General features: G+C 32.5%; 9 protein-coding genes and 2 long non-coding RNA genes across 12 annotated transcripts; all 11 read left to right on the top strand.

Moving 5' to 3' along the window:
- Positions 1-661: 661 nt before the first annotated feature.
- On the top strand, positions 662-2483 carry LOC149724390 (uncharacterized). The gene is made up of 8 exons (XM_089893173.1): positions 662-892; positions 950-1032; positions 1120-1273; positions 1350-1432; positions 1497-1650; positions 1709-1791; positions 1876-2029; positions 2106-2483. Exons 1-8 carry the CDS (start codon positions 684-686, stop codon positions 2260-2262), a joined length of 1077 nt encoding a protein of 358 aa, XP_089749299.1. The 5' UTR covers positions 662-683; the 3' UTR covers positions 2263-2483.
- Positions 2484-2578: 95 nt separating this feature from the next.
- Positions 2579-3476, top strand: LOC149724389 (uncharacterized). Its single transcript, XR_016386713.1, has 3 exons — positions 2579-2788; positions 2847-3287; positions 3375-3476. It is a non-coding gene; the product is annotated as an uncharacterized LOC149724389 (long non-coding RNA).
- A 3-nt stretch (positions 3477-3479) lies between these two features.
- Positions 3480-4283, top strand: LOC149724388 (uncharacterized). Its single transcript, XR_016386714.1, has 4 exons — positions 3480-3527; positions 3604-3686; positions 3751-4046; positions 4131-4283. It is a non-coding gene; the product is annotated as an uncharacterized LOC149724388 (long non-coding RNA).
- Positions 4284-4554: 271 nt separating this feature from the next.
- LOC149724387 (uncharacterized) lies at positions 4555-6559 on the top strand. The gene is made up of 9 exons (XM_089893182.1): positions 4555-4800; positions 4890-5043; positions 5102-5184; positions 5249-5402; positions 5460-5542; positions 5630-5783; positions 5860-5942; positions 6007-6160; positions 6219-6559. Exons 1-9 carry the CDS (start codon positions 4734-4736, stop codon positions 6541-6543), a joined length of 1257 nt encoding a protein of 418 aa, XP_089749308.1. The 5' UTR covers positions 4555-4733; the 3' UTR covers positions 6544-6559.
- A 1155-nt stretch (positions 6560-7714) lies between these two features.
- LOC149724386 (uncharacterized) lies at positions 7715-9016 on the top strand. The gene is made up of 7 exons (XM_089893181.1): positions 7715-7796; positions 7884-8037; positions 8114-8196; positions 8255-8408; positions 8469-8551; positions 8636-8789; positions 8866-9016. The coding sequence occupies exons 1-7, from the start codon at positions 7730-7732 to the stop codon at positions 9014-9016; spliced, it is 846 nt and encodes a 281-aa protein (XP_089749307.1). The 5' UTR covers positions 7715-7729.
- Positions 9017-9991: 975 nt separating this feature from the next.
- LOC149724385 (uncharacterized) lies at positions 9992-12032 on the top strand. Its single transcript, XM_089893174.1, has 8 exons — positions 9992-10058; positions 10543-10696; positions 10763-10845; positions 10910-11063; positions 11298-11380; positions 11515-11668; positions 11728-11810; positions 11875-12032. The coding sequence occupies exons 1-8, from the start codon at positions 9992-9994 to the stop codon at positions 12030-12032; spliced, it is 936 nt and encodes a 311-aa protein (XP_089749300.1).
- Positions 12033-12041: 9 nt separating this feature from the next.
- On the top strand, positions 12042-14584 carry LOC149724384 (uncharacterized). 2 transcript variants are annotated; one of them, XR_016386712.1, is made up of 8 exons: positions 12042-12159; positions 12461-12614; positions 12688-12770; positions 12857-13010; positions 13068-13150; positions 13290-13443; positions 13515-13815; positions 13872-13953. XR_016386712.1 is itself a non-coding variant. In XM_089893175.1 (8 exons), the coding sequence occupies exons 1-8, from the start codon at positions 12093-12095 to the stop codon at positions 14582-14584; spliced, it is 936 nt and encodes a 311-aa protein (XP_089749301.1). In that variant the 5' UTR covers positions 12042-12092. The 2 variants fall into 2 exon arrangements, 1 of the variants encoding a protein (XP_089749301.1); XM_089893175.1 differs by lacking the exons at positions 13515-13815; positions 13872-13953 and adding exons at positions 14254-14336; positions 14427-14584.
- Positions 14446-15987, top strand: LOC149724383 (uncharacterized). The gene is made up of 5 exons (XM_089893179.1): positions 14446-14580; positions 14680-14762; positions 15394-15547; positions 15623-15705; positions 15980-15987. The coding sequence occupies exons 2-5, from the start codon at positions 14696-14698 to the stop codon at positions 15985-15987; spliced, it is 312 nt and encodes a 103-aa protein (XP_089749305.1). The 5' UTR covers positions 14446-14580; positions 14680-14695.
- A 155-nt stretch (positions 15988-16142) lies between these two features.
- Positions 16143-18034, top strand: LOC149724382 (uncharacterized). Its single transcript, XM_089893183.1, has 8 exons — positions 16143-16686; positions 16743-16825; positions 16897-17050; positions 17127-17209; positions 17296-17449; positions 17505-17587; positions 17697-17850; positions 17920-18034. The coding sequence occupies exons 1-8, from the start codon at positions 16433-16435 to the stop codon at positions 18032-18034; spliced, it is 1080 nt and encodes a 359-aa protein (XP_089749309.1). The 5' UTR covers positions 16143-16432.
- On the top strand, positions 18030-19040 carry LOC149724381 (uncharacterized). Its single transcript, XM_089893184.1, has 3 exons — positions 18030-18239; positions 18303-18385; positions 18527-19040. The coding sequence occupies exons 1-3, from the start codon at positions 18070-18072 to the stop codon at positions 18682-18684; spliced, it is 411 nt and encodes a 136-aa protein (XP_089749310.1). The 5' UTR covers positions 18030-18069; the 3' UTR covers positions 18685-19040.
- A 134-nt stretch (positions 19041-19174) lies between these two features.
- LOC149724380 (uncharacterized) lies at positions 19175-22397 on the top strand. The gene is made up of 13 exons (XM_089893178.1): positions 19175-19426; positions 19581-19734; positions 19802-19884; positions 20034-20187; positions 20459-20541; positions 20600-20753; positions 20806-20888; positions 20949-21102; positions 21184-21266; positions 21340-21493; positions 21842-21924; positions 22068-22221; positions 22289-22397. The coding sequence occupies exons 1-13, from the start codon at positions 19288-19290 to the stop codon at positions 22386-22388; spliced, it is 1578 nt and encodes a 525-aa protein (XP_089749304.1). The 5' UTR covers positions 19175-19287; the 3' UTR covers positions 22389-22397.
- The last annotated feature ends 57 nt before the right edge of the window (positions 22398-22454 follow it).

Below are 22454 nucleotides of genomic sequence, written 5' to 3'. Positions count from 1 at the left end.
TTATCCTGAGAATTGTGATTCTTATCACGGACCCCACTCTATTGATTGTCTCATCACAATTTGGAAGGAAGTGGATTGCAAATTGAAAGGTTATAGATTTCCCAACAACCTTACCACCGCCGATAGTGATTCTTTAAAAACCTCAAATTTGACGTAAGTTTTGGTTTTGAAATAATTTACCTTTTCAATTAAGTGATTTATGTTTACAGAGCAATAAAACAAATATGTTAGCTGTTAAATCAGCAGCCGAAAATGGAGATGATGATCATCAATTGAATTGTTATGGCTTAGGTACATTGTTTTTTTTTTTAAATGGGGTTTTATTTTAACGGTACGTTTTTTACTGTATATGCGTTAAAAGACATGTATTTGTTCTTAGTTTTTCCTGACAATTGTGACACATATTACGGACCACACAGTGTGGAATGTCTTACCACTATCTGGGAATGGAAAGGTTGTTTAGGTGAAGGAACAAAAGCTCCAGTTAAATTAGAAACAAATGAAACAGAGGCCTTGGATTTACTGACTGTAGAGTATGTAAACATTGAATGTTATTTTTACAAGTTTCTGTATGTTCTATTCTAAATACAGACAAGTTTTGGATAATTTTGAATTAGTCCAAGTTGAAGCTCACGGTGGAAATAAGGTTAAAGGATTGGAATGTTACGGAATTGGTTTGTACAATGTTTATAGCACTTCTATTGATGCAAGTTGTCCTACTATTGCATTTCATTTTAGTATATCCTGAAAATTGTCATTCATATCATGGATACCACTCCATTGATTGTCTTATTACAATTTGGAAAGAAGTGGATTGCAAAGTCAAAGGTTACAGATATCCTGGCAATCTAACAACTGCTGATGCAGATGCTTTGAAATCCATGAACTTGACGTGAGCCTAATTTTTAAACATAATATAGGCATCCAATATATGACGTTTTTATTACAGTGCTGTCAGAGGAGATATGGAAAGTGTAAAATTAGCAGCAGATGGCGGAAATGATGATCATCAGTTAAATTGTTATGGCTTGGGTAAGTTGAGTTGTGGTATTTTTGTTTTTTCATTGTATTACAAAGAACTAATCAGTAAGTAAGGTATTGATTTTACTCCTGTTTTAGTATTTCCTGACAACTGTGACACATATTACGGACCACACAGTGTTCAATGTCTTACAACCATCTGGGAATGGAAAGGTTGTTTAAATGAAGGAACCAGAGCCCCAGTTAAATTAGATCATGCTGATAAAGAAGCTGTGGATTTGCTCACTGTAGAGTAAGTTTGTTTGCAGTTATCTGTAATTTGATGTAATTAACCTTTTATTTTCCTAAAATGTTAACTCCAACTTTAGTGAGGTTTTGGATAATTTCGAATTAGTTCAAGTCGAAGCTCATGGTGGTGACAAAGATAAAGGATTGGAATGTTATGGAATTGGTTTGTACATTATTACCACCGTTGCTATTGGTGAATGTTGTCCTACTATTGTGTTATCTTCCAGTTTATCCTGAAAATTGTTATTCTTACCACGGACCTCATTCTATTGACTGTCTCATCACAATTTGGGAAGAAGTGGATTGCAAAGTCAAAGGTTATAGATACCCTAGCAACCTGACCACTGCTGGTGCTGATGCTCTGAAATTTATGAATTTGACGTGAGTTCAGTGTTTTAATTTAAAATTCCCTTCAAAATATATTGCACTTTTTTTACAGAGCTGTAAGAAAAAACATGGAAAGTGTAAAATTAGCAGCAGATGGTGGAAATGACGATCATCAGTTAAATTGTTATGGCTTGGGTAAGTTGACTTGTATGTTTGTTTTTTCAGCGTATTACAAAGAACTAATCAGTAAGCAAGGTATTGTTTTAACTCCCATTTTAGTATTTCCAGACAATTGTGACACATATTATGGACCACACAGTGTTCAATGTCTTACAACCATTTGGGAATGGAAAGGTTGTTTAAATAAAGGAACCAAAGCCCCAGTTAAATTGGATCATGCTGATAAAGAAGCTGTGGATTTGCTCACTGTAGAGTAAGTTTGTTTGCAGTTATCTGTATTTTGATGTAATTAACCTTTTTTTTTCCTAAATTTTTAACTCCAACTTTAGTGAGGTTTTGGATAATTTCGAATTAGTTCAAGTTGAGGCTCATGGTGGTGACAAAAATAAAGGATTGGAATGTTATGGAATTGGTTTGTACATTATTACCACCGTTGCTGTTGGTGGATGTTGCCCTACTATTGTATTACCTTTTAGTTTATCCTGAGAATTGTGATTCTTATCACGGACCCCACTCTATTGATTGTCTCATCACAATTTGGAAGGAAGTGGATTGCAAATTGAAAGGTTATAGATTTCCCAATAACCTTACCACCGCCGATAGTGATTCTTTAAAAACCTCAAATTTGACGTAAGTTTTGGTTTTAAAATAATTTACCTTTTCAATTAAGTAATTTATGTTTACAGAGCAATAAAAGCAAATATGTTAACTGTTAAATCAGCAGCCGAAAATGGAGATGATGATCATCAATTGAATTGTTATGGCTTAGGTACATTGTTGTTTTTTTTAAATGGGGTTTTATTTTAACGGTACGTTTTTTACTGTATATACGTTAAAAGACATGTATTTGTTCCTTAGTTTTTCCTGACAATTGTGACACATATTACGGACCACACAGTGTGGAATGTCTTACCACAATCTGGGAATGGAAAGGTTGTTTAGGTGAAGGAACAAAAGCTCCAGTTAAATTAGAAACAAATGAAACAGAGGCCTTGGATTTACTGACTGTAGAGTATGTAAACATTGAATGTTATTTTTACAAGTTTCTGTATGTTCTATTCTAAATACAGACAAGTTTTGGATAATTTTGAATTAGTCCAAGTTGAAGCTCACGGTGGAAATAAAGTTAAAGGATTGGAATGTTACGGAATTGGTTTGTACAATATTTATAGCACTTCTATTGATGCAAGTTGTCCTACTATTGCATTTCATTTTAGTATATCCTGAAAATTGTCATTCATATCATGGATACCACTCCATTGATTGTCTTATTACAATTTGGAAAGAAGTGGATTGCAAAGTCAAAGGTTACAGATATCCTGGCAATCTAACAACTGCCGATGCAGATGCTTTGAAATCCATGAACTTGACGTGAGCCTAATTTTTAAACATAATATAGGCATCCAATATATGACGTTTTTATTACAGTGCTGTCAGAGGAGATATGGAAAGTGTAAAATTAGCAGCAGATGGCGGAAATGATGATCATCAGTTAAATTGTTATGGCTTGGGTAAGTTGAGTTGTGGTATTTTTGTTTTTTCATTGTATTACAAAGAACTAATCAGTAAGTAAGGTATTGATTTTACTCCTGTTTTAGTATTTCCCGACAACTGTGACACATATTACGGACCACACAGTGTTCAATGTCTTACAACCATCTGGGAATGGAAAGGTTGTTTAAATGAAGGAACCAGAGCCCAGTTAAATTAGATCATGCTGATAAAGAAGCTGTGGATTTGCTCACTGTAGAGTAAGTTTGTTTGCAGTTATCTGTAATTTGATGTAATTAACCTTTTATTTTCTTAAAATGTTAATTCCAACTTTAGTGAGGTTTTGGATAATTTCGAATTAGTTCAAGTCGAAGCTCATGGTGGTGACAAAGATAAAGGATTGGAATGTTATGGAATTGGTTTGTACATTATTACCACCGTTGCTATTGGTGGATGTTGTCCTACTATTGTGTTATCTTCCAGTTTATCCTGAAAATTGTTATTCTTACCACGGACCTCATTCTATTGACTGTCTCATCACAATTTGGGAAGAAGTGGATTGCAAAGTCATAGGTTATAGATACCCTAGCAACCTGACCACTGCTGGTGCTGATGCTCTGAAATTTATGAATTTGACGTGAGTTCAGTGTTTTAATTTAAAATTCCCCTTTAAAATATATTGCGCTTTTTTTACAGGGCTGTAAGGAAAAACATGGAAAGTGTAAAATTAGCAGCAGATGGTGGAAATGACGATCATCAGTTAAATTGTTATGGCTTGGGTAAGTTGACTTGTATGTTTGTTTTTTCAGCGTATTACAAAGAACTAATCAGTAAGCAAGGTATTGTTTTAACTCCCATTTTAGTATTTCCAGACAATTGTGACACATATTATGGACCACACAGTGTTCAATGTCTTACAACCATTTGGAAATGGAAAGGTTGTTTAAATAAAGGAACCAAAGCCCCAATTAAATTGGATCATGCTGATAAAGAAGCTGTGGATTTGCTCACTGTAGAGTAAGTTTGTTTGCAGTTATCTGTATTTTGATGTAATTAACTTCTTTTTTTTCTAAATTTTTAACTCCAACTTTAGTGAGGTTTTGGATAATTTCGAATTAGTTCAAGTTGAAGCTCATGGTGGTGACAAAAATAAAGGATTGGAATGTTACGGAATTGGTTTGTACATTATTACCACCGTTGCTATTGGTGGATGTTGCCCTACTATTGTATTACCTTTTAGTTTATCCTGAGAATTGTGATTCTTATCACGGACCCCACCCTATTGATTGTCTCATCACAATTTGGAAGGAAGTGGATTGCAAATTGAAAGGTTATAGATTTCCCAATAACCTTACCACCGCCGATAGTGATTCTTTAAAAACCTCAAATTTGACGTAAGTTTTGGTTTTGAAATAATTTACCTTTTCAATTAAGTGATTTATGTTTACAGAGCAATAAAAGCAAATATGTTAGCTGTTAAATCAGCGGCCGAAAATGGAGATGATGATCATCAATTGAATTGTTATGGCTTAGGTACATTGTTTTTTTTTTTAAATGGGGTTTTATTTTAACGGTACGTTTTTTACTGTATATACGTTAAAAGACATGTATTTGTTCCTTAGTTTTTCCTGACAATTGTGACACATATTACGGACCACACAGTGTGGAATGTCTTACCACAATCTGGGAATGGAAAGGTTGTTTAGGTGAAGGAACAAAAGCTCCAGTTAAATTAGAAACAAATGAAACAGAGGCCTTGGATTTACTGACTGTAGAGTATGTAAAAATTGAATGTTATTTTTACAAGTTTCTGTATGTTCTATTCTAAATACAGACAAGTTTTGGATAATTTTGAATTAGTCCAAGTTGAAGCTCACGGTGGAAATAAAGTTAAAGGATTGGAATGTTACGGAATTGGTTTGTACAATATTTATAGCACTTCTATTGATGCAAGTTGTCCTACTATTGCATTTCATTTTAGTATATCCTGAAAATTGTCATTCATATCATCGATACCACTCCATTGATTGTCTTATTACAATTTGGAAAGAAGTGGATTGCAAAGTCAAAGGTTACAGATATCCTGGCAATCTAACAACTGCTGATGCAGATGCTTTGAAATCCATGAACTTGACGTGAGCCTAATTTTTAAACATAATATAGGCATCCAATATATGACGTTTTTATTACAGTGCTGTCAGAGGAGATATGGAAAGTGTAAAATTAGCAGCAGATGGCGGAAATGATGATCATCAGTTAAATTGTTATGGCTTGGGTAAGTTGAGTTGTGGTATTTTTGTTTTTTCATTGTATTACAAAGAACTAATCAGTAAGTAAGGTATTGATTTTACTCCTGTTTTAGTATTTCCCGACAACTGTGACACATATTACGGACCACACAGTGTTCAATGTCTTACAACCATCTGGGAATGGAAAGGTTGTTTAAATGAAGGAACCAGAGCCCCAGTTAAATTAGATCATGCTGATAAAGAAGCTGTGGATTTGCTCACTGTAGAGTAAGTTTGTTTGCAGTTATCTGTAATTTGATGTAATTAACCTTTTATTTTCCTAAATTTTTAACTCCAACTTTAGTGAGGTTTTGGATAATTTCGAATTAGTTCAAGTCGAAGCTCATGGTGGTGACAAAGATAAAGGATTGGAATGTTATGGAATTGGTTTGTACATTATTACCACCGTTGCTATTGGTGGATGTTGTCCTACTATTGTGTTATCTTCCAGTTTATCCTGAAAATTGTTATTCTTACCACGGACCTCATTCTATTGACTGTCTCATCACAATTTGGGAAGAAGTGGATTGCAAAGTCAAAGGTTATAGATACCCTAGCAACCTGACCACTGCTGGTGCTGATGCTCTGAAATTTATGAATTTGACGTGAGTTCAGTGTTTTAATTTAAAATTCCCCTTCAAAATATATTGCGCTTTTTTACAGAGCTGTAAGAAAAAACATGGAAAGTGTAAAATTAGCAGCAGATGGTGGAAATGACGATCATCAGTTAAATTGTTATGGTTTGGGTAAGTTGACTTGTATGTTTGTTTTTTCAGCGTATTACAAAGAACTAATCAGTAAGCAAGGTATTGATTTTACTCCTGTTTTAGTATTTCCCGACAACTGTGACACATATTACGGACCACACAGTGTTCAATGTCTTACAACCATCTGGGAATGGAAAGGTTGTTTAAATGAAGGAACCAGAGCCCCAGTTAAATTAGATCATGCTGATAAAGAAGCTGTGGATTTGCTCACTGTAGAGTAAGTTTGTTTGCAGTTATCTGTATTTTGATGTAATTAACCTTTTTTTTCCTAAATTTTTAACTCCAACTTTAGTGAGGTTTTGGATAATTTCGAATTGGTTCAAGTTGAAGCTCATGGTGGTGACAAAAATAAAGGATTGGAATGTTACGGAATTGGTTTGTACATTATTACCACCGTTGCTATTGGTGGATGTTGCCCTACTATTGTATTACCTTTTAGTTTATCCTGAGAATTGTGATTCTTATCACGGACCCCACTCTATTGATTGTCTCATCACAATTTGGAAGGAAGTGGATTGCAAATTGAAAGGTTATAGATTTCCCAACAACCTTACCACCGCCGATAGTGATTCTTTAAAAACCTCAAATTTGACGTAAGTTTTGGTTTTGAAATAATTTACCTTTTTAATTAAGTGATTTATGTTTACAGAGCAATAAAAGCAAGTATGTTAGCTGTTAAATCAGCAGCCGAAAATGGAGATGATGATCATCAATTGAATTGTTATGGCTTAGGTACATTGTTTTTTATTTAAAATGGGGTTTTAATTTAACGGTACGTTTTTTACTGTATATACGTTAAAAGACATGTATTTGTTCCTTAGTTTTTCCTGACAATTGTGACACATATTACGGACCACACAGTGTGGAATGTCTTACCACAATCTGGGAATGGAAAGGTTGTTTAGGTGAAGGAACAAAAGCTCCAGTTAAATTAGAAACAAATGAAACAGAGGCCTTGGATTTACTGACTGTAGAGTATGTAAACATTGAATGTTATTTTTACAAGTTTCTGTATGTTCTATTCTAAATACAGACAAGTTTTGGATAATTTTGAATTAGTCCAAGTTGAAGCTCACGGTGGAAATAAAGTTAAAGGATTGGAATGTTACGGAATTGGTTTGTACAATATTTATAGCACTTCTATTGATGCAAGTTGTCCTACTATTGCATTTCATTTTAGTATATCCTGAAAATTGTCATTCATATCATGGATACCACTCCATTGATTGTCTTATTACAATTTGGAAAGAAGTGGATTGCAAAGTCAAAGGTTTCAGATATCCTGGCAATCTAACAACTGCTGATGCAGATGCTTTGAAATCCATGAACTTGACGTGAGCCTAATTTTTAAACATAATATAGGCATCCAATATATGACGTTTTTATTACAGTGCTGTCAGAGGAAATATGGAAAGTGTAAAATTAGCAGCAGATGACGGAAATGATGATCACCAGTTAAATTGTTATGGCTTGGGTAAGTTGAGTTGTAGTATTTTTGTTTTTTCATTGTATTACAAAAAACTAATCAGTAAGTAAGGTATTGATTTTACTCCTGTTTTAGTATTTCCCGACAACTGTGACACATATTACGGACCACACAGTGTTCAATGTCTTACAACCATCTGGGAATGGAAAGGTTGTTTAAATGAAGGAACCAGAGCCCCAGTTAAATTAGATCATGCTGATAAAGAAGCTGTGGATTTGCTCACTGTAGAGTAAGTTTGTTTCCAGTTATCTGTAATTTGATGTAATTAACCTTTTATTTTCCTAAAATGTTAACTCCAACTTTAGTGAGGTTTTGGATAATTTCGAATTAGTTCAAGTCGAAGCTCATGGTGGTGACAAAGATAAAGGATTGGAATGTTATGGAATTGGTTTGTACATTATTACCACCGTTGGTGGATGTTGTCCTACTATTGTGTTATCTTCCAGTTTATCCTGAAAATTGTTATTCTTACCACGGACCTCATTCTATTGACTGTCTCATCACAATTTGGGAAGAAGTGGATTGCAAAGTCAAAGGTTATAGATACCCTAGCAACCTGACCACTGCTGGTGCTGATGCTCTGAAATTTATGAATTTGACGTGAGTTCAGTGTTTTAATTTAAAATTCCCCTTCAAAATATATTGCGCTTTTTTTTACAGAGCTGTAAGGAAAAACATGGAAAGTGTAAAATTAGCAGCAGATGGCGGAAATGACGATCATCAGTTAAATTGTTATGGCTTGGGTAAGTTGACTTGTATGTTTGTTCTTTCAGCATATTACAAAGAACTAACCAGTAAGCAAGGTATTGTTTTAACTCCCATTTTAGTATTTCCAGACAATTGTGACACATATTATGGACCACACAGTGTTCAATGTCTTACAACCATTTGGGAATGGAAAGGTTGTTTAAATAAAGGAACCAAAGCCCCAGTTAAATTGGATCATGCTGATAAAGAAGCTGTGGATTTGCTCACTGTAGAGTAAGTTTGTTTGCAGTTATCTGTAATTTGATGTAATTAACCTTTTATTTTCCTAAAATGTTAACTCCAACTTTAGTGAGGTTTTGGATAATTTCGAATTAGTTCAAGTTGAAGCTCATGGTGGTGACAAAAATAAAGGATTGGAATGTTACGGAATTGGTTTGTACATTATTACCACCGTTGGTGGATGTTGTCCTACTATTGTGTTATCTTCCAGTTTATCCTGAAAATTGTTATTCTTACCACGGACCTCATTCTATTGACTGTCTCATCACAATTTGGGAAGAAGTGGATTGCAAAGTCAAAGGTTATAGATACCCTAGCAACCTGACCACTGATGGTGCTGATGCTCTGAAATTTATGAATTTGACGTGAGTTCAGTGTTTTAATTTAAAATTCCCCTTCAAAATATAACGCTTTTTTACAGAGCTGTAAGGAAAAACATGGAAAGTGTAAAATTTGCAGCAGATGGCGGAAATGACGATCATCAGTTAAATTGTTATGGCTTGGGTAAGTTGACTTGTATGTTTGTTGTTTCAGCGTATTACAAAGAACTAATCAGTAAGTATAAGTAAGGTATTGTTTTAACTCCCGTTTTAGTATTTCCAGACAATTGTGACACATATTATGGACCTCACAGTGTTCAATGTCTTACAACCATCTGGGAATGGAAAGGTTGTTTAAATAAAGGAACCAAAGCCCCAGTTAAATTGGATCATGCTGATAAAGAAGCTGTGGATTTGCTCAGTTTAGAGTAAGTTTGTTCGCAGTTATCTGTATTTTGATGTAATTAACCTTTTATTTCCCTAAAATGTTAACTCCAACTTTAGTGAGGTTTTGGATAATTTCGAATTAGTTCAAGTTGAAGCTCATGGTGGTGACAAAAATAAAGGATTGGAATGTTATGGAATTGGTTTGTACATTATTACCACCGTTGCTATTGGTGGATGTTGTCCTACTATTGTATTACCTTTCAGTTTATCCTGAAAATTGTTATTCTTATCACGGACCCCACTCTATTGATTGTCTCATCACAATTTGGGAGGAAGTGGATTGCAAACTAAAAGGTTATAGATTTCCCAACAACCTCACCACAGCTGATAGCGATTCTTTAAAAACCTCAAATTTGACGTAAGTTTTGGTTTTGTAATAATTTTTCTTTTTATTTAAGATTTTTTTTTTAAAGAGCAATAATAGAAGATATGGAAACTGTGAAATCAGCAGCTGATGATGGGAATGATGATCATCAATTGAACTGTTATGGAATAGGTCAAATTAGTTTTTTATCTTTGTAAATGAGGCAATGATTTTTTAAATTTATACTGGACTTATAATGCACATTTACTTGAGTTGTAATGCACATTTACTTAAGTTATAATGCACATTTACTTAAGTTATAATGCACATTTACTTAAGTTATAATGCACATTTACTTAAGTTATAATACACATTTACTTAAGTTATAATGCACATTTACTTAAGTTATAATACACATTTACTTAAGTTATAATGCACATTTACTTAAGTTATAATGCACATTTACTTAAGTTATAATACACATTTACTTAAGTTATAATGCACATTTACTTAAGTTATAATGCACATTTACAAGTTATGCTGTACATCAGTACTTATTGCATGACTGTAATGAAAATATCAACCATAAGTTTTTTAGGGTATGTATATTATGCATAGTTTAATTAGTAATAATTATTATTTATTGCATTGTTATTTACCTAATTTTATTTTACAGCTTTTCCTGAAAATTGTGACACATATTATGGACCACATAGTGTTGAATGCCTTACAACTATCTGGAAATGGAAAGGTTGTTTGAATGAAGGAACAAAATCCCCTCCTAAATTAACAACAATCGAAAGAGACATCACCAATTTGCTCAATGTTGAGTAAGTATAACTTTTGTTACATAATATTATGTAAAGTGAATTTCTTATCTCCCGTTTCAACCACAGTGAGGTTTTGGATAACTTTGAAATAGTTCGAATTGAAGCTGATGGTGGTGATAAAAATAAAGGATTGGAATGTTACGGAATTGGTTTGTACATTATTACCACTGTTGCTGTTGGTGGATGTTGCCCTACTGTTGTATTACCTTTCAGTTTATCCTGAAAATTGTGATTCATATCACGGACCTCACTCTATTGATTGTCTCATCACGATATGGGAAGAAGTAGATTGCAAGGTCAAAGGTTACAAGTTTCCTGGCAATCTAACAACTGCTGATGCTGACATATGGAAAAACTTAGACTTGAGGTTGGTTTTTGCCATTTTAATAGAAAAATATATTTTGTTGCAAAGTTATTAGAAAATCTGGCGCACCTAACATTTGATTACCAAAATTTGATGCTTTTTAAAATCGGTTAATTTGCCGAAAAATCGAATATTTATACAGGGTGGTAGTTGTTTATACCATTGTTAGTGGTGGTCACTTTATATTCTAATAACACAATGTAATGACAATTTAATGTTATCTTGTAATTATATTAGAGCTGCAACGAAAAATATGGAAGATGTCAAATCAGCAGCTGATAATGGAAGTGATGATCATCAATTGAATTGTTATGGAATAGGTAAACTAATCTAGATTATTAGTTAGGTAGATAATGATAATATTATATATATATATATATATATATATATATTATGTATTTTACCTATGAATAATATGAAGTTTATGTTTAATTAATCAATTTGCTCCTTTTAGTATTTCCTGAAAATTGTGATACATACTATGGACCATATAGTATGGAATGTCTTACAACTATCTGGGAATCCAAAGGTTGTTTAAGTGAAGGAACAAAAGCTCCAGTTAAATTATCCGTTGCTGAAAATGACATGTTGTACTTGCTAAATTTGAAGTAAGTTTTAACATTCTTTTGTCTGTAAATGTTTCTCTTTTTCACCATTTTATTAACAGTGAAGTTTTGGACAATTTTGAATCGGTTCAAATGGAAGCTGATGGTGGTGACATAGATAAAGGATTGGAATGTTATGGAATTGGTTTGTACATTATTAAAGCCCTATTTTTTAAAAAAAAATTGCCTACTATTGTATTTTATTTTAGTATATCCTGAAAATTGTCATTCATATCATGGATACCACTCCGTTGATTGTCTTATTACAATCTGGAAAGAAGTGGATTGCAAAGTCAAAGGTTACAGATATCCTGCCAATCTAACAACTGCTGATGCGGACGTTTTGAAATCAACTAATTTAACGTAAGTTTTTGAAACTGCCCTTTTAATTCTAACCTAATGAATATATAGAGCTATAAGAGGAAATATGGAAGATGTTAAATCAGCAGCAGATAGCGGAAATGATGATCATCAGTTGAATTGTTATGGAATAGGTAGGACTACTTATTTTATCTTTGTTAATGAGGTTTTAGATAAAACTTATCTTAATGTTTAATAATTTAAATATTATTCATATATTTACCCATTGAATACGAGTTTTGCAACTGAGAATGTTTTTTTCTTTGGGAAATTTCTTCTTGTTATTTAAGTGAATTCTATAAATATATTCGATGCAGTTTTAAACTAAGTGTGAGAAAGCTTATTTGTATTTTTTAGATGTACATGAACTTTTTGGTGTATTGTTATTTTTTTTTAGTAACATTTTAGTTATGACTCCATTATGTTTTAATTCAGTGTTTCCTGAAAATTGTGCCGCATACTATGGACCACACAGTGTGGAATGTCTTACCACTATCTGGGAATCAAAAGGTTGTTTGAGTGAAGGAAATAAAGCTCCAGTTGATTTAGATCTTGAAGAAAAAGAAGCATTGGATTTGCTTAATATTATGTAAGTCCTAGTTGGAATATTACCATTTCTTTATGTAATTGATTACTTTGTATTTTTATTGTTTTTACCACAGTGAAGTTTTGGATAGTTTTAACATGTTTCGAATTGATGCTGATGGTGGTGACAAAAATAAAGGATTGGAATGTTTTGGACTTGGTTTGTGCATATGTTGTTATAAGATTTTAAATTTGTGAATGTATAACTTTTACTTGTTTACATGTTTTTTATGTTTCCTATCTTAGTTTACCCTGGAAATTGCACTTCCTATCATGGACCTCACTCCATTGACTGTCTCATCACAATATGGGAAGAAGTGGATTGCAAAGTCAAAGGTTATAGGTATCCTAGCAATCTCACAACTGATGATGCCATTGCTCTGAAATCTTTGAATTTAAGGTAAGTTTTGGTTTCAATGTAGCAATATACATGTTACGTACTATTACATTTATACAGAGATATTACTGCAAACATGGACAGTGTAAAATTAGCAGCAGACATAGGAAATGAGGATCATCAATTGAACTGTTATGGCTTTGGTAATACTTTATTTTTCTAAACTGTAAATATTGATTCCTTTTTAATACTGGTTTTAAATTTAGTGTTTTGGTTTATCCCAATAAGTTTGACATAAAATAAATAATTTGTATAAAAAAGTGTAAAAACTTGTTCTTTCAGTGTTTCCTGAGAATTGTGACACATACTATGGACCACACAGTGTGGAATGCCTTACAACTATTTGGATCTCAATAGGCTGTTTGAGTGAAGGAACAAAAGCTCCAGTTAAACTAAACACAGCTGAAAGAGACATTTTAGATGTACTAAATGTAGAGTAAGTGTGAATTTTTATATAAATGTTGTGGTTTCTTGTTTAGGATTTTCATTTTCTTATTTTAAATGTAGTGAAATTTGGAATTATTTTCAATCCATTCAAGATGAAGCTCATGATGGAAATATAGTTAAAGGATTGGAATGTTATGGAATTGGTTTGTACACTGTTTACAGCAATTCTATTAGTACTAACTTGCCTATCAATGTGTTTCCTTTCAGTTTATCCTGAGAATTGTGATTCTTATCACGGACCCCACTCTATTGATTGTCTTATCACAATATGGGAAGAAGTGGATTGCAAACTGAAAGGTTATAGATTTCCCAACAACCTCAGCATTGCTGATTGTGAGGATTTGAAAACCTTAAATTTGACGTAAGTTTTGATTTTGAAATAATTTACCTTTTTAGTTAAGTGATTTACTTTTACAGAGCAATAAAAGCAAATATGGAAGCTGTTAAATCAGCGGCCGAAAATGGAGATGATGATCATCAGTTGAATTGTTATGGTTTAGGTAAGTTGGGTTAGTGTACCTTAGTATTTTTTCAGAGAAATAATTACTAAGAAATATCTTATTTTTTTAGTGTTTCCTGACAACTGTGACACGTATTACGGACCACACAGTGTTCAATGTCTTACAACCATCTGGGAATGGAAAGGTTGTTTAAATGAAGGAACCAAAGCTCCAGTTAAATTTGATCATGCTAATAAAGAAGCTGTGGATTTGCTCACTGTAGAGTAAGTCGTTTGCAGTTATCTTTAATTTGATGTAATTAACCTTTTATTTTCTTAAATTGTTAACTCCACCTTTAGTGAGGTTTTGGATAATTTTGAATTGGTTCAAGTTGAAGCTGATAGTGGTGACATAGACAAAGGATTGGAATGTTATGGAATAGGTTTGTACAGTTTTTACTTTTGGTTTTAAAAAAAGTAAATAAATATATGTATTTTTTGTACTGTTTTTATTTATATGTGTTTTATCTTAGTTTATCCTGAAAATTGTACTTCCTATCACGGACCTCATTCCATTGATTGTCTGATCACGATATGGGAAGATGTTGATTGCAAAGTCAATGGTTATAGATATCCCAAAAACCTTACAACTACAGATGCTGATGATTTAAAGTCTTATAATTTGAGGTAAAACTGTACAAACCTATTCCATAACATTCCAATCCTTTGTCTCCAAATATCTTGTGGTTCTCTTTAAAATAGATTAATAAACATGTTTACATACAGAGCTTTAAGAGCAAACATGGAAGGAGTGAAAACAGCAGCTGATGGTGGAAATGATGTTAATCAATTGGATTGTTATGGCTTGGGTAAAATGTTTTGTTTTTTGGGATTGCTGCTTTGGGATAAAACAGAGAGCGCAGTGATGCTGTGGCTTTTATCATGCCCTGCAAGTACGGTTAGGTTGGCAATCTTGATTGTTAAAACGGCAGGTTAACTAGTTTTGCAACATTACATTGGGGTAATAGATAACCTAAATGTTTTTTTGCAGTTAAGCAGTATGTTTTTCACGAAATAGCAGGCATTTACATGTGGATTTATTGCATTGTAATAGCGATTGTGTAGCCTGTCAATTACTTACGACATAATAGCAATTTGCATGTTGATTATTTGCGTCATAAATTCAATAAACACGTTCATTATTTAGCGGGGTACGTGCTTTAAGGCAGGTTTAAATAGGAACAAGAAAGCATTATTTATACATTGAGGGCGTTTGCGCATGTAATCCAAGCACAGTCCATACGTACATTGTAAAGTTGCCTTTAAATCGAGAAAAAAAAAAGCGATAAACAAACGCCTTTGTAGGAATCATACTTGTATTGGTTAACCAGTTAACCGCTTAAAACTGAACGGTTAACGGTTAAACAAAAAATGAGAAAATCCACAGCCCTTGTTGTAAATGAAGCAGCTGGTAACATTTTGCCTAATTTATATTTTCAGTGTTTCCTGAAACTTGTGATACATATGAAGGACCACACAGTGTGGAATGTCTTACAACTATCTGGGAATCAAAAGGTTGTTTAAGTGAAGGAACAAAAGCTCCAGTTAAACTAGATCAAGCTGAAACGGAAGCTTTAAAATTTTTAAACCAAGAGTGAGTTTTAAATTTTCTCCATTTTTTTGTTGTTACTCTATGAGTTTGTTAATTTTTTTATAAATTTAACTACAGTGTTGTTGAATCTGTATTTGAATTAATTCAAATTGAAGCTGATAGTGGTGACAAAGACAAAGGATTGGAATGTTATGGAATCGGTTTGTACAGTATTTTTAGCAATTCTGTTAGTACTAGTTTGCGTATCATTGTATTTCCTTTCAGTTTATCCTGAGAATTGTGATTCTTATCACGGACCTCACTCTATTGATTGTCTCATCACGATATGGGAAGAAGTGGATTGCAAACTGAAAGGTTATAGATTTCCCAACAACCTCAGCATTGCTGATTGTGAGGATTTGAAAACCTCAAATTTGACGTAAGTTTTGGTTTTGAAATAATTTACCTTTTCAGTTAAGTGATTTGTGTTTACAGAGCAATAAAAGCAAATATGTTAGCTGTTAAATCAGCGGCCGAAAATGGAAATGATGATCATCAATTAAATTGTTATGGTTTAGGTAAGTTGGGTTAGTGTACCTTAATATTTCTTCAGAGAAATAATTACTAAGAAATATCTTTTTTTTTAAGTGTTTCCCGACAACTGTGACACATATTACGGACCACACAGTGTTCAATGTCTTACAACCATCTGGGAATGGAAAGGTTGTTTAAATGAAGGAACCAAAGCTCCAGTTAAATTAGATCATGCTGATAAAGAAGCTGTGGATTTACTCACTGTAGAGTAAGTTTGTTTGCCGTTATCTGTATTTTGATGTAATTAACTTTTTTATTTTCTTAAATTGTTAACTCCAACTTTAGTGAGGTTTTGGATAATTTCGAATTGGTTCAAGTTGAAGCTCATGGTGGTGATAAAGATAAAGGATTGGAATGTTATGGAATAGGTTTGTACAGTTTTTAATTTTGGTTTTAGAAAAAGTAAATATATCTATTTTGTTCACTGTTTTTACTTACATGTTTCCTATGTTAGTTTATCCTGAAAATTGTACTTCCTATCACGGACCTCACTCCATTGATTGTCTTATCACAATATGGGAAGAAGTGGATTGCAAACTGAAAGGTTATAGATTTCCCAACAACCTTACCACCGCTGATAGTGATTCTTTAAAAACCTCAAATTTGACGTAAGTTTTGGTTTTGAAATAATTTACCTTTTCAGTTAAGTGATTTACTTTTACAGAGCAATAAAAGCAAATATGTTAACTGTTAAATCAGCGGCCGAAAATGGAGATGATGATCATCAATTGAATTGTTATGGTTTAGGTAAGTTGGGTTGGTGTACCTTAGTATTTTTTTAGAGAAATAATTACTAAAAAATATCTAATTTTTTTTAGTATTTCCTGACAATTGTGACACGTATTACGGACCACACAGTGTGGAATGTCTTACCACTATCTGGGAATGGAAAGGTTGTTTATATGAAGGAACCAAAGCTCCAGTTAAATTAGATCATGCTGATAAAGAAGCTGTGGATTTACTCACTGTAGAGTAAGTTTGTTTGCAGTTATTTGTATTTTGATGTAATTAACTTTTTATTTTCTTAAATTATTAACTCCAACTTTAGTGATATTTTGGATAATTTCGAATTAGTTCAAGTTGAAGCTCATGGTGGTAATAAAGATAAAGGATTGGAATGTTATGGAATAGGTTTGTACAGTTTTTACTCTTGGTTTTAAAATAAGTAAATAAATATGTATTTTTTTCACTGTTTTCTTATATGTTTCCTATGTTAGTTTATCCTGAAAATTGTACTTCCTATCTCGGACCTCATTCTATTGACTGTCTCATTACAATATGGGAAGATGTCGATTGCAAAGTCAATGGTTATAGATATCCCAAAAACCTTACAACTACAGATGCTGATGATTTAAAATCTTATACTTTGAGGTAAATATCTTGTGGTTCTCTTTAAAATAGATTAATAAACATTGTTTACATACAGAGCTATAAGAGCAAACATGGAAGGAGTGAAAACAGCAGCCGATGGTGGAAATGATGATAATCAATTGGATTGTTATGGCTTGGGTAAAATATTTTTTTTTTGAACTTCATTGAATAAATGTTTTGATTGTGTAAATAAACCAATGTTGTAAATAAAGCAGCCAGTAACATTTTGCTTAATTTATATTTTCAGTGTTTCCTGACAATTGTGACACGTATTACGGACCACACAGTGTGGAATGTCTTACCACTATCTGGGAATGGGAAGGTTGTTTACCTGAAGGAACAAAAGCTCCAGTTAAGCTAGATCAAGCTGAAACGGAAGCTTTGGAAATTTTAAATCTAGAGTAAGTTTGAAAGGTTTTTTTTTTTGTTCCTCTAAATTTATGTTAATCTGTTTATTAATTTACTTACAGTGTTGTTGGAAGTATATTTGAAATAATTCAAATTGAAGCTGATAGTGGTGATAAACACAAAGGATTGGAATGTTACGGAATAGGTTTGTACATTATTACCAGCACTTTAAAATAAGTAAATGTATATGTATTTTTTTCACTGTTTTTTATATGTTTCTTATCTTAGTTTATCCTGAAAATTGCACTTCCTATCACGGACCTCACTCCATTGATTGTCTGATCACAATATGGGAAGAAGTGGATTGCAAGGTCAAAGGTTATAGACATCCCAACAATCTCACATCTGCTGATTCCAATGCTTTAAAATCTTTGAATTTAAGGTATGTTTTGGTTTCAATGTAGCAATATACATGTTATGTTTTTAAAATACTACATTTATACAGAGATATTACTGCTAACATGGAAAGTGTAAAATTTGCAGCAGATGGCAGAAATGATGATCATCAATTAAATTGTTATGGCTTGGGTAAATAGCTGTTTTTTCTTAATTGTCAATAATAAATTTCTTTATAACACTGATAACAAATATATTACTTCGGTATTTCCAAATAAGTGTTACACGCAACATATACAATGCGTATGAGAAGTTATGTATATTATTCCACAGTGTTTCCTCAAAACTGTAGCACATACTATGGACCACACAGTGTGGAATGCCTTACAACTATCTGGGAAGCAAAAGGTTGTTTAAGTGAAGGAACAAAAGCTCCAGTTAAACTAGATACATCTGAAAGAGACATTTTAGATGAACTAAATATAGAGTAAGTACTATTTTTCTCTTAATAGTTAGTTGGTTGATTGATGAGTTAGTTGAGCGTTTGAGGTTGTTCCTTAGTAGGTGACGCTCGGATTTGTGATGCTCATATGGTCTAATCCCAATTGTCCTTTTGGAATATCTAGCCTTGATTATAAGGACGACTTGGCCAGTGTTAAATCTGTGTTACACTGACTCGAACAGTATCTGATTATATCTTTTTTGGTAATTCGTGTGCGACGGTATATATAGGTTGCACCAGTGGGCATGACTACTTATTCAGTATGCATTTTCCTTAGTCTTCTTCAAATAGAATACCTTATTCAAATAGAATACATATATATATAAAATGACACGGTTAATTTGTATAAGTGAATATAGCTTAAACTACAATATCTCAAACAGTTGTTTGCTTTGCTCAACTTCATATCTAAATCAACAGTGTACATAACATTTTGCGCCACTGCAGTGATTATACATGTTACGTATGGGCAAGCCAAATAGGTTGACTTGTGTGTAAACGAGGACAAGTATAGTTATTATTGCATCATATATTAACTCTGATGGATATTTGGAATATGAGACAAGAAATGTCTCTAAGTTTGTAATGTTCTATGGTTTTTTGTTGTTATTGTACAAGTATGTTAACCTTTTCTAAATTTACTTATAGTGTTGTTGAATCTGTATTTGAATTAGTTCAAATTGAAGCTGATAGTGGTGATAAAGACAAAGGATTGGAATGTTATGGAATAGGTTTGTACTGTTATTTTACCACTTATTTTCAGCATTAGCATTTTTTAATTAAATTGCACGATGTTTCTTATTCCACACACAATTAAAGTGAAATAATATGTTAAAGTATATTATCATTATAATGTTGACATATTTTTAAATCTTTTTCAATAAGCTTTTCCTGATAATTGCACTTCATATCACGGACCTCACTCTATTGATTGTCTTATCACAATCTGGGAAGAAGTGGATTGCAAGGTCAAAGGTTACCGACATCCCAACAATCTTACCACTGCTGATTCCAATGCTTTAAAATCTTTGAATTTAAGGTAAGTTTCTGTTTTAATCTCCTAATATACATGTTATGTTTTTTTTTGAAATATTGCATGTATACAGAGATATTACTGCAAACATGGAAGGTGTAAAATCTAGTGCAGATGGTGGAAATGATGATCATCAATTAAATTGTTATGGCTTAGGTAAAAAGCTGCCTTTTCTTAATTGTCAATGCTAAATTTTGATAAGGAATTTTTAACACTAATAACAAATATATTACTTCGGTAATTCCAGATAATTGTGACACACAACATAAATAATGTGTATGGGTAGTGATGCTATTATTCCACAGTGTTTCCTCAAAACTGTAGCACATACTATGGACCACACAGTGTGGAATGCCTTACAACTATCTGGGAATCAAAAGGTTGTTTAAGTGAAGGAACAAAAGCTCCAGTTAAATTAGATATATCTGAAAGAGACACTTTGGATGAACTGAATGTAGAGTAAGTACTATTTTTTGACTTAATGTTGTGACTAAATTATACTTTTCCAATTTATCATTTTAAATATAGTGAGATTTGGATAGACCTAGAGTTATTTTTAAATGCTGTTTGGTATTAAGTTGTTGCTTCTATTTTAATCTTTTTCATAACTTGACCTCTTGCGTTCTTAATACTACTTTTCTTAATTCAAATTAAACACGAATTGCCTGATGTCGATACAATCATAAAGTATGTTTGCAAATGAGTTATTTTATTTCTGTTTTAACCACAGTAAGGTTTTGGACAAATTCGAATTAGTTCAACTTGAAGCTCACAGTGGTAATGAATATAAAGAACTAGAATGTTATGGACTTGGTTTGTATTTGTTTTAATATAATTCTGCAACTGTAAATACATATGTCTTATAATACAGTATTTCCTGAGAATTGTGATTCTTATCATGGGCCTCATTCTGTTCATTGTCTTATTACAATCTGGAAAGAGGTGGATTGCAAAGTCAAAGGTTATAGATATCCAAACAACTTTACTACTGAAAACAACCATACATTAGAATTTTTTAGTTTAAGGTAAGTTTTTACTGAAAATTCTATTTTGTTTTTAATTTTTAGTCTTTTTTAGAGGTGTTAGGGAAAATATGGAAGCTGTTAAATCAGCAGCTGATGGTGGAAATGCTGATCATCAGTTGAACTGTTATGGCATCGGTAAAACAATTTAGACTTTATTTTATTTGGTTTGTGTTTAATGCTTTTTGGTTTTACTAGCATTTCCAGACAATTGTGACACATTCCATGGAAAACACAGTGTGGAATGTCTTACAACTATGTGGATTATAAAAGGTTGTTTAAGTGAAGGAACCAAAGCTCCAACTAAACTAGATCATATTGAACTACATGAAGTAGATGTAATGAATATCAGGTTGGGCTTGTGATAATCTCAGTTATTGTTTGTAATGTAATTTGTTTATTTAATTTTTTTATTTATTTTACCACAAAACAGTGGGGTTTTAGAAAAGTTTGAAACAATTCGAGTTGAAGCTGATGGTGGTGATAAAGATAAAGGATTGGAATGTTATGGAGTTGGTTTGTATATGTTTTCAAACTTCTTTAAGCATAACTTTTAATTATAAACTTTATATAATCTACTTTATTACAGAGTTTTCTGATAATTGCACTTCATATCACGGACCTCATTCTATTGATTGTCTCATCACAATCTGGGAAGAAGTGGATTGCAAGGTCAAAGGTTACAGATATCCCAACAATCTCACGACTGCTGATGCAGATGATTTGAAATTTTTAAATTTACGGTAAGTCTTGCAGTAGTGTTCATACTGAATGAATTTATCCTTGTGTGTCAGGACAATGATATTCAATGTATGTAACCCTTGTGTTCTGTTTAATACATTTCGTGCTGTTTTTAATAAACTACATACGTATGTTTGTTAGTGTTTTTAAGATATATTCTTGTTATTTTTTATTTGGTTGATAATTTAAACAACCCATAAAACACCACTAGGTTGGAGACATTGCCTTTAAGTATCTTGTCCGAAATGTTCCACAATGGTGAGAACAACAAATCTCCAGCCATTACTCTGGTCTAGAGACACTAGTCACGGTGGCAACTGATGATTTATCAATAATATTGTTTTATACAGAGCTATAACAGAAAACATGGAAGGTGTGAAATCAGCAGCTAATGACGGGAATCATGATCATCAATTAAATTGCTATGGATTTGGTAAATGTTTTAAAATGCTGCTTTAATTCTTCCTTATTAAATTCTTCTTTATTAAAAAATATTTTTTCACATTAAAGTGACCAGTTTTTATTGTCATTTACATTAACTTATCTGTAGAATTACCCAAGATTCTTTTTTCACAGTATTTCCTGAAAACTGTGACACATATTACGGACCACACAATGTAGAATGTCTTACCACTATCTGGGAATCACAAGGTTGTTTAAATGAAGGAACAAAAGCTCCAGTTAATCTTAATGCTGGTGATAACGATGCTTTGGATTTACTAAACCTAGAGTGAGTTAAAAATTGTTAATTTGGTTGTGTTATTATTTCATAAGATTTTCTTAATTTAAATCTGCAGTGAGATTTTTATTTATTTTGAAAATACTCGAGTTGGAGCTGATGGTGGTGATAAAGAAAAGGGATTGGAATGTTATGGAATTGGTTTGTATCCACTGTAGTAATTTATAAATGATGTTGCTCTAAATATTAAATATATGTGGTGGATTTAAAAACCAATACTTAAC

The sequence above is a fragment of the Ciona robusta genome, unplaced genomic scaffold, assembly GCF_009617815.1.
Source record: "Ciona robusta unplaced genomic scaffold, ASM961781v2 AP042733.1".
NCBI classification, from domain to species: domain Eukaryota; kingdom Metazoa; phylum Chordata; class Ascidiacea; order Phlebobranchia; family Cionidae; genus Ciona; species Ciona robusta.
The sequence above is the reverse complement of the archived record's forward strand: the minus strand, read 5'-3'. Positions and strand labels throughout refer to the sequence as shown.

Bases quoted from the DNA above. Each gene is read 5' to 3' on its own strand.
- LOC149724390 (XM_089893173.1), top strand. From the start codon at position 684: ATGTTTATAGCACTTCTATTGATGCAAGTTGTCCTACTATTGCATTTC. The intron at 1,274-1,349 runs GTAAGTTTGTTT...CTCCAACTTTAG, and splicing joins GTGGATTTGCTCACTGTAGA to TGAGGTTTTGGATAATTTCG. The intron at 1,651-1,708 runs GTGAGTTCAGTG...CTTTTTTTACAG, and splicing joins CTGAAATTTATGAATTTGAC to AGCTGTAAGAAAAAACATGG.
- LOC149724387 (XM_089893182.1), top strand. From the start codon at position 4,734: ATGTTAGCTGTTAAATCAGCGGCCGAAAATGGAGATGATGATCATCAA. The intron at 5,943-6,006 runs GTTTGTACATTA...GTTATCTTCCAG, and splicing joins ATTGGAATGTTATGGAATTG to TTTATCCTGAAAATTGTTAT. The intron at 6,161-6,218 runs GTGAGTTCAGTG...GCTTTTTTACAG, and splicing joins CTGAAATTTATGAATTTGAC to AGCTGTAAGAAAAAACATGG.
- LOC149724386 (XM_089893181.1), top strand. From the start codon at position 7,730: ATGGAAAGTGTAAAATTAGCAGCAGATGACGGAAATGATGATCACCAG. The intron at 7,797-7,883 runs GTAAGTTGAGTT...CTCCTGTTTTAG, and splicing joins GTTAAATTGTTATGGCTTGG to TATTTCCCGACAACTGTGAC. The intron at 8,038-8,113 runs GTAAGTTTGTTT...CTCCAACTTTAG, and splicing joins GTGGATTTGCTCACTGTAGA to TGAGGTTTTGGATAATTTCG.
- LOC149724385 (XM_089893174.1), top strand. From the start codon at position 9,992: ATGGAAACTGTGAAATCAGCAGCTGATGATGGGAATGATGATCATCAA. The intron at 10,697-10,762 runs GTAAGTATAACT...TTTCAACCACAG, and splicing joins ACCAATTTGCTCAATGTTGA to TGAGGTTTTGGATAACTTTG. The intron at 11,381-11,514 runs GTAAACTAATCT...TGCTCCTTTTAG, and splicing joins ATTGAATTGTTATGGAATAG to TATTTCCTGAAAATTGTGAT.
- LOC149724384 (XM_089893175.1), top strand. From the start codon at position 12,093: ATGGAAGATGTTAAATCAGCAGCAGATAGCGGAAATGATGATCATCAG. The intron at 12,615-12,687 runs GTAAGTCCTAGT...TTTTTACCACAG, and splicing joins TTGGATTTGCTTAATATTAT to TGAAGTTTTGGATAGTTTTA. The intron at 13,151-13,289 runs GTAATACTTTAT...TTGTTCTTTCAG, and splicing joins ATTGAACTGTTATGGCTTTG to TGTTTCCTGAGAATTGTGAC.
- LOC149724383 (XM_089893179.1), top strand. From the start codon at position 14,696: ATGGAAGGAGTGAAAACAGCAGCTGATGGTGGAAATGATGTTAATCAA. The intron at 14,763-15,393 runs GTAAAATGTTTT...TTATATTTTCAG, and splicing joins ATTGGATTGTTATGGCTTGG to TGTTTCCTGAAACTTGTGAT. The intron at 15,548-15,622 runs GTGAGTTTTAAA...ATTTAACTACAG, and splicing joins TTAAAATTTTTAAACCAAGA to TGTTGTTGAATCTGTATTTG.
- LOC149724382 (XM_089893183.1), top strand. From the start codon at position 16,433: ATGTTATGGAATAGGTTTGTACAGTTTTTAATTTTGGTTTTAGAAAAA. The intron at 16,687-16,742 runs GTAAGTTTTGGT...TTACTTTTACAG, and splicing joins TTAAAAACCTCAAATTTGAC to AGCAATAAAAGCAAATATGT. The intron at 17,450-17,504 runs GTAAATATCTTG...GTTTACATACAG, and splicing joins TTAAAATCTTATACTTTGAG to AGCTATAAGAGCAAACATGG.
- LOC149724381 (XM_089893184.1), top strand. From the start codon at position 18,070: ATGTTTCTTATCTTAGTTTATCCTGAAAATTGCACTTCCTATCACGGA. The intron at 18,240-18,302 runs GTATGTTTTGGT...ACATTTATACAG, and splicing joins TTAAAATCTTTGAATTTAAG to AGATATTACTGCTAACATGG. The intron at 18,386-18,526 runs GTAAATAGCTGT...ATTATTCCACAG, and splicing joins ATTAAATTGTTATGGCTTGG to TGTTTCCTCAAAACTGTAGC.
- LOC149724380 (XM_089893178.1), top strand. From the start codon at position 19,288: ATGGTTTTTTGTTGTTATTGTACAAGTATGTTAACCTTTTCTAAATTT. The intron at 19,427-19,580 runs GTTTGTACTGTT...TTTTTCAATAAG, and splicing joins ATTGGAATGTTATGGAATAG to CTTTTCCTGATAATTGCACT. The intron at 20,754-20,805 runs GTAAGTTTTTAC...AGTCTTTTTTAG, and splicing joins TTAGAATTTTTTAGTTTAAG to AGGTGTTAGGGAAAATATGG.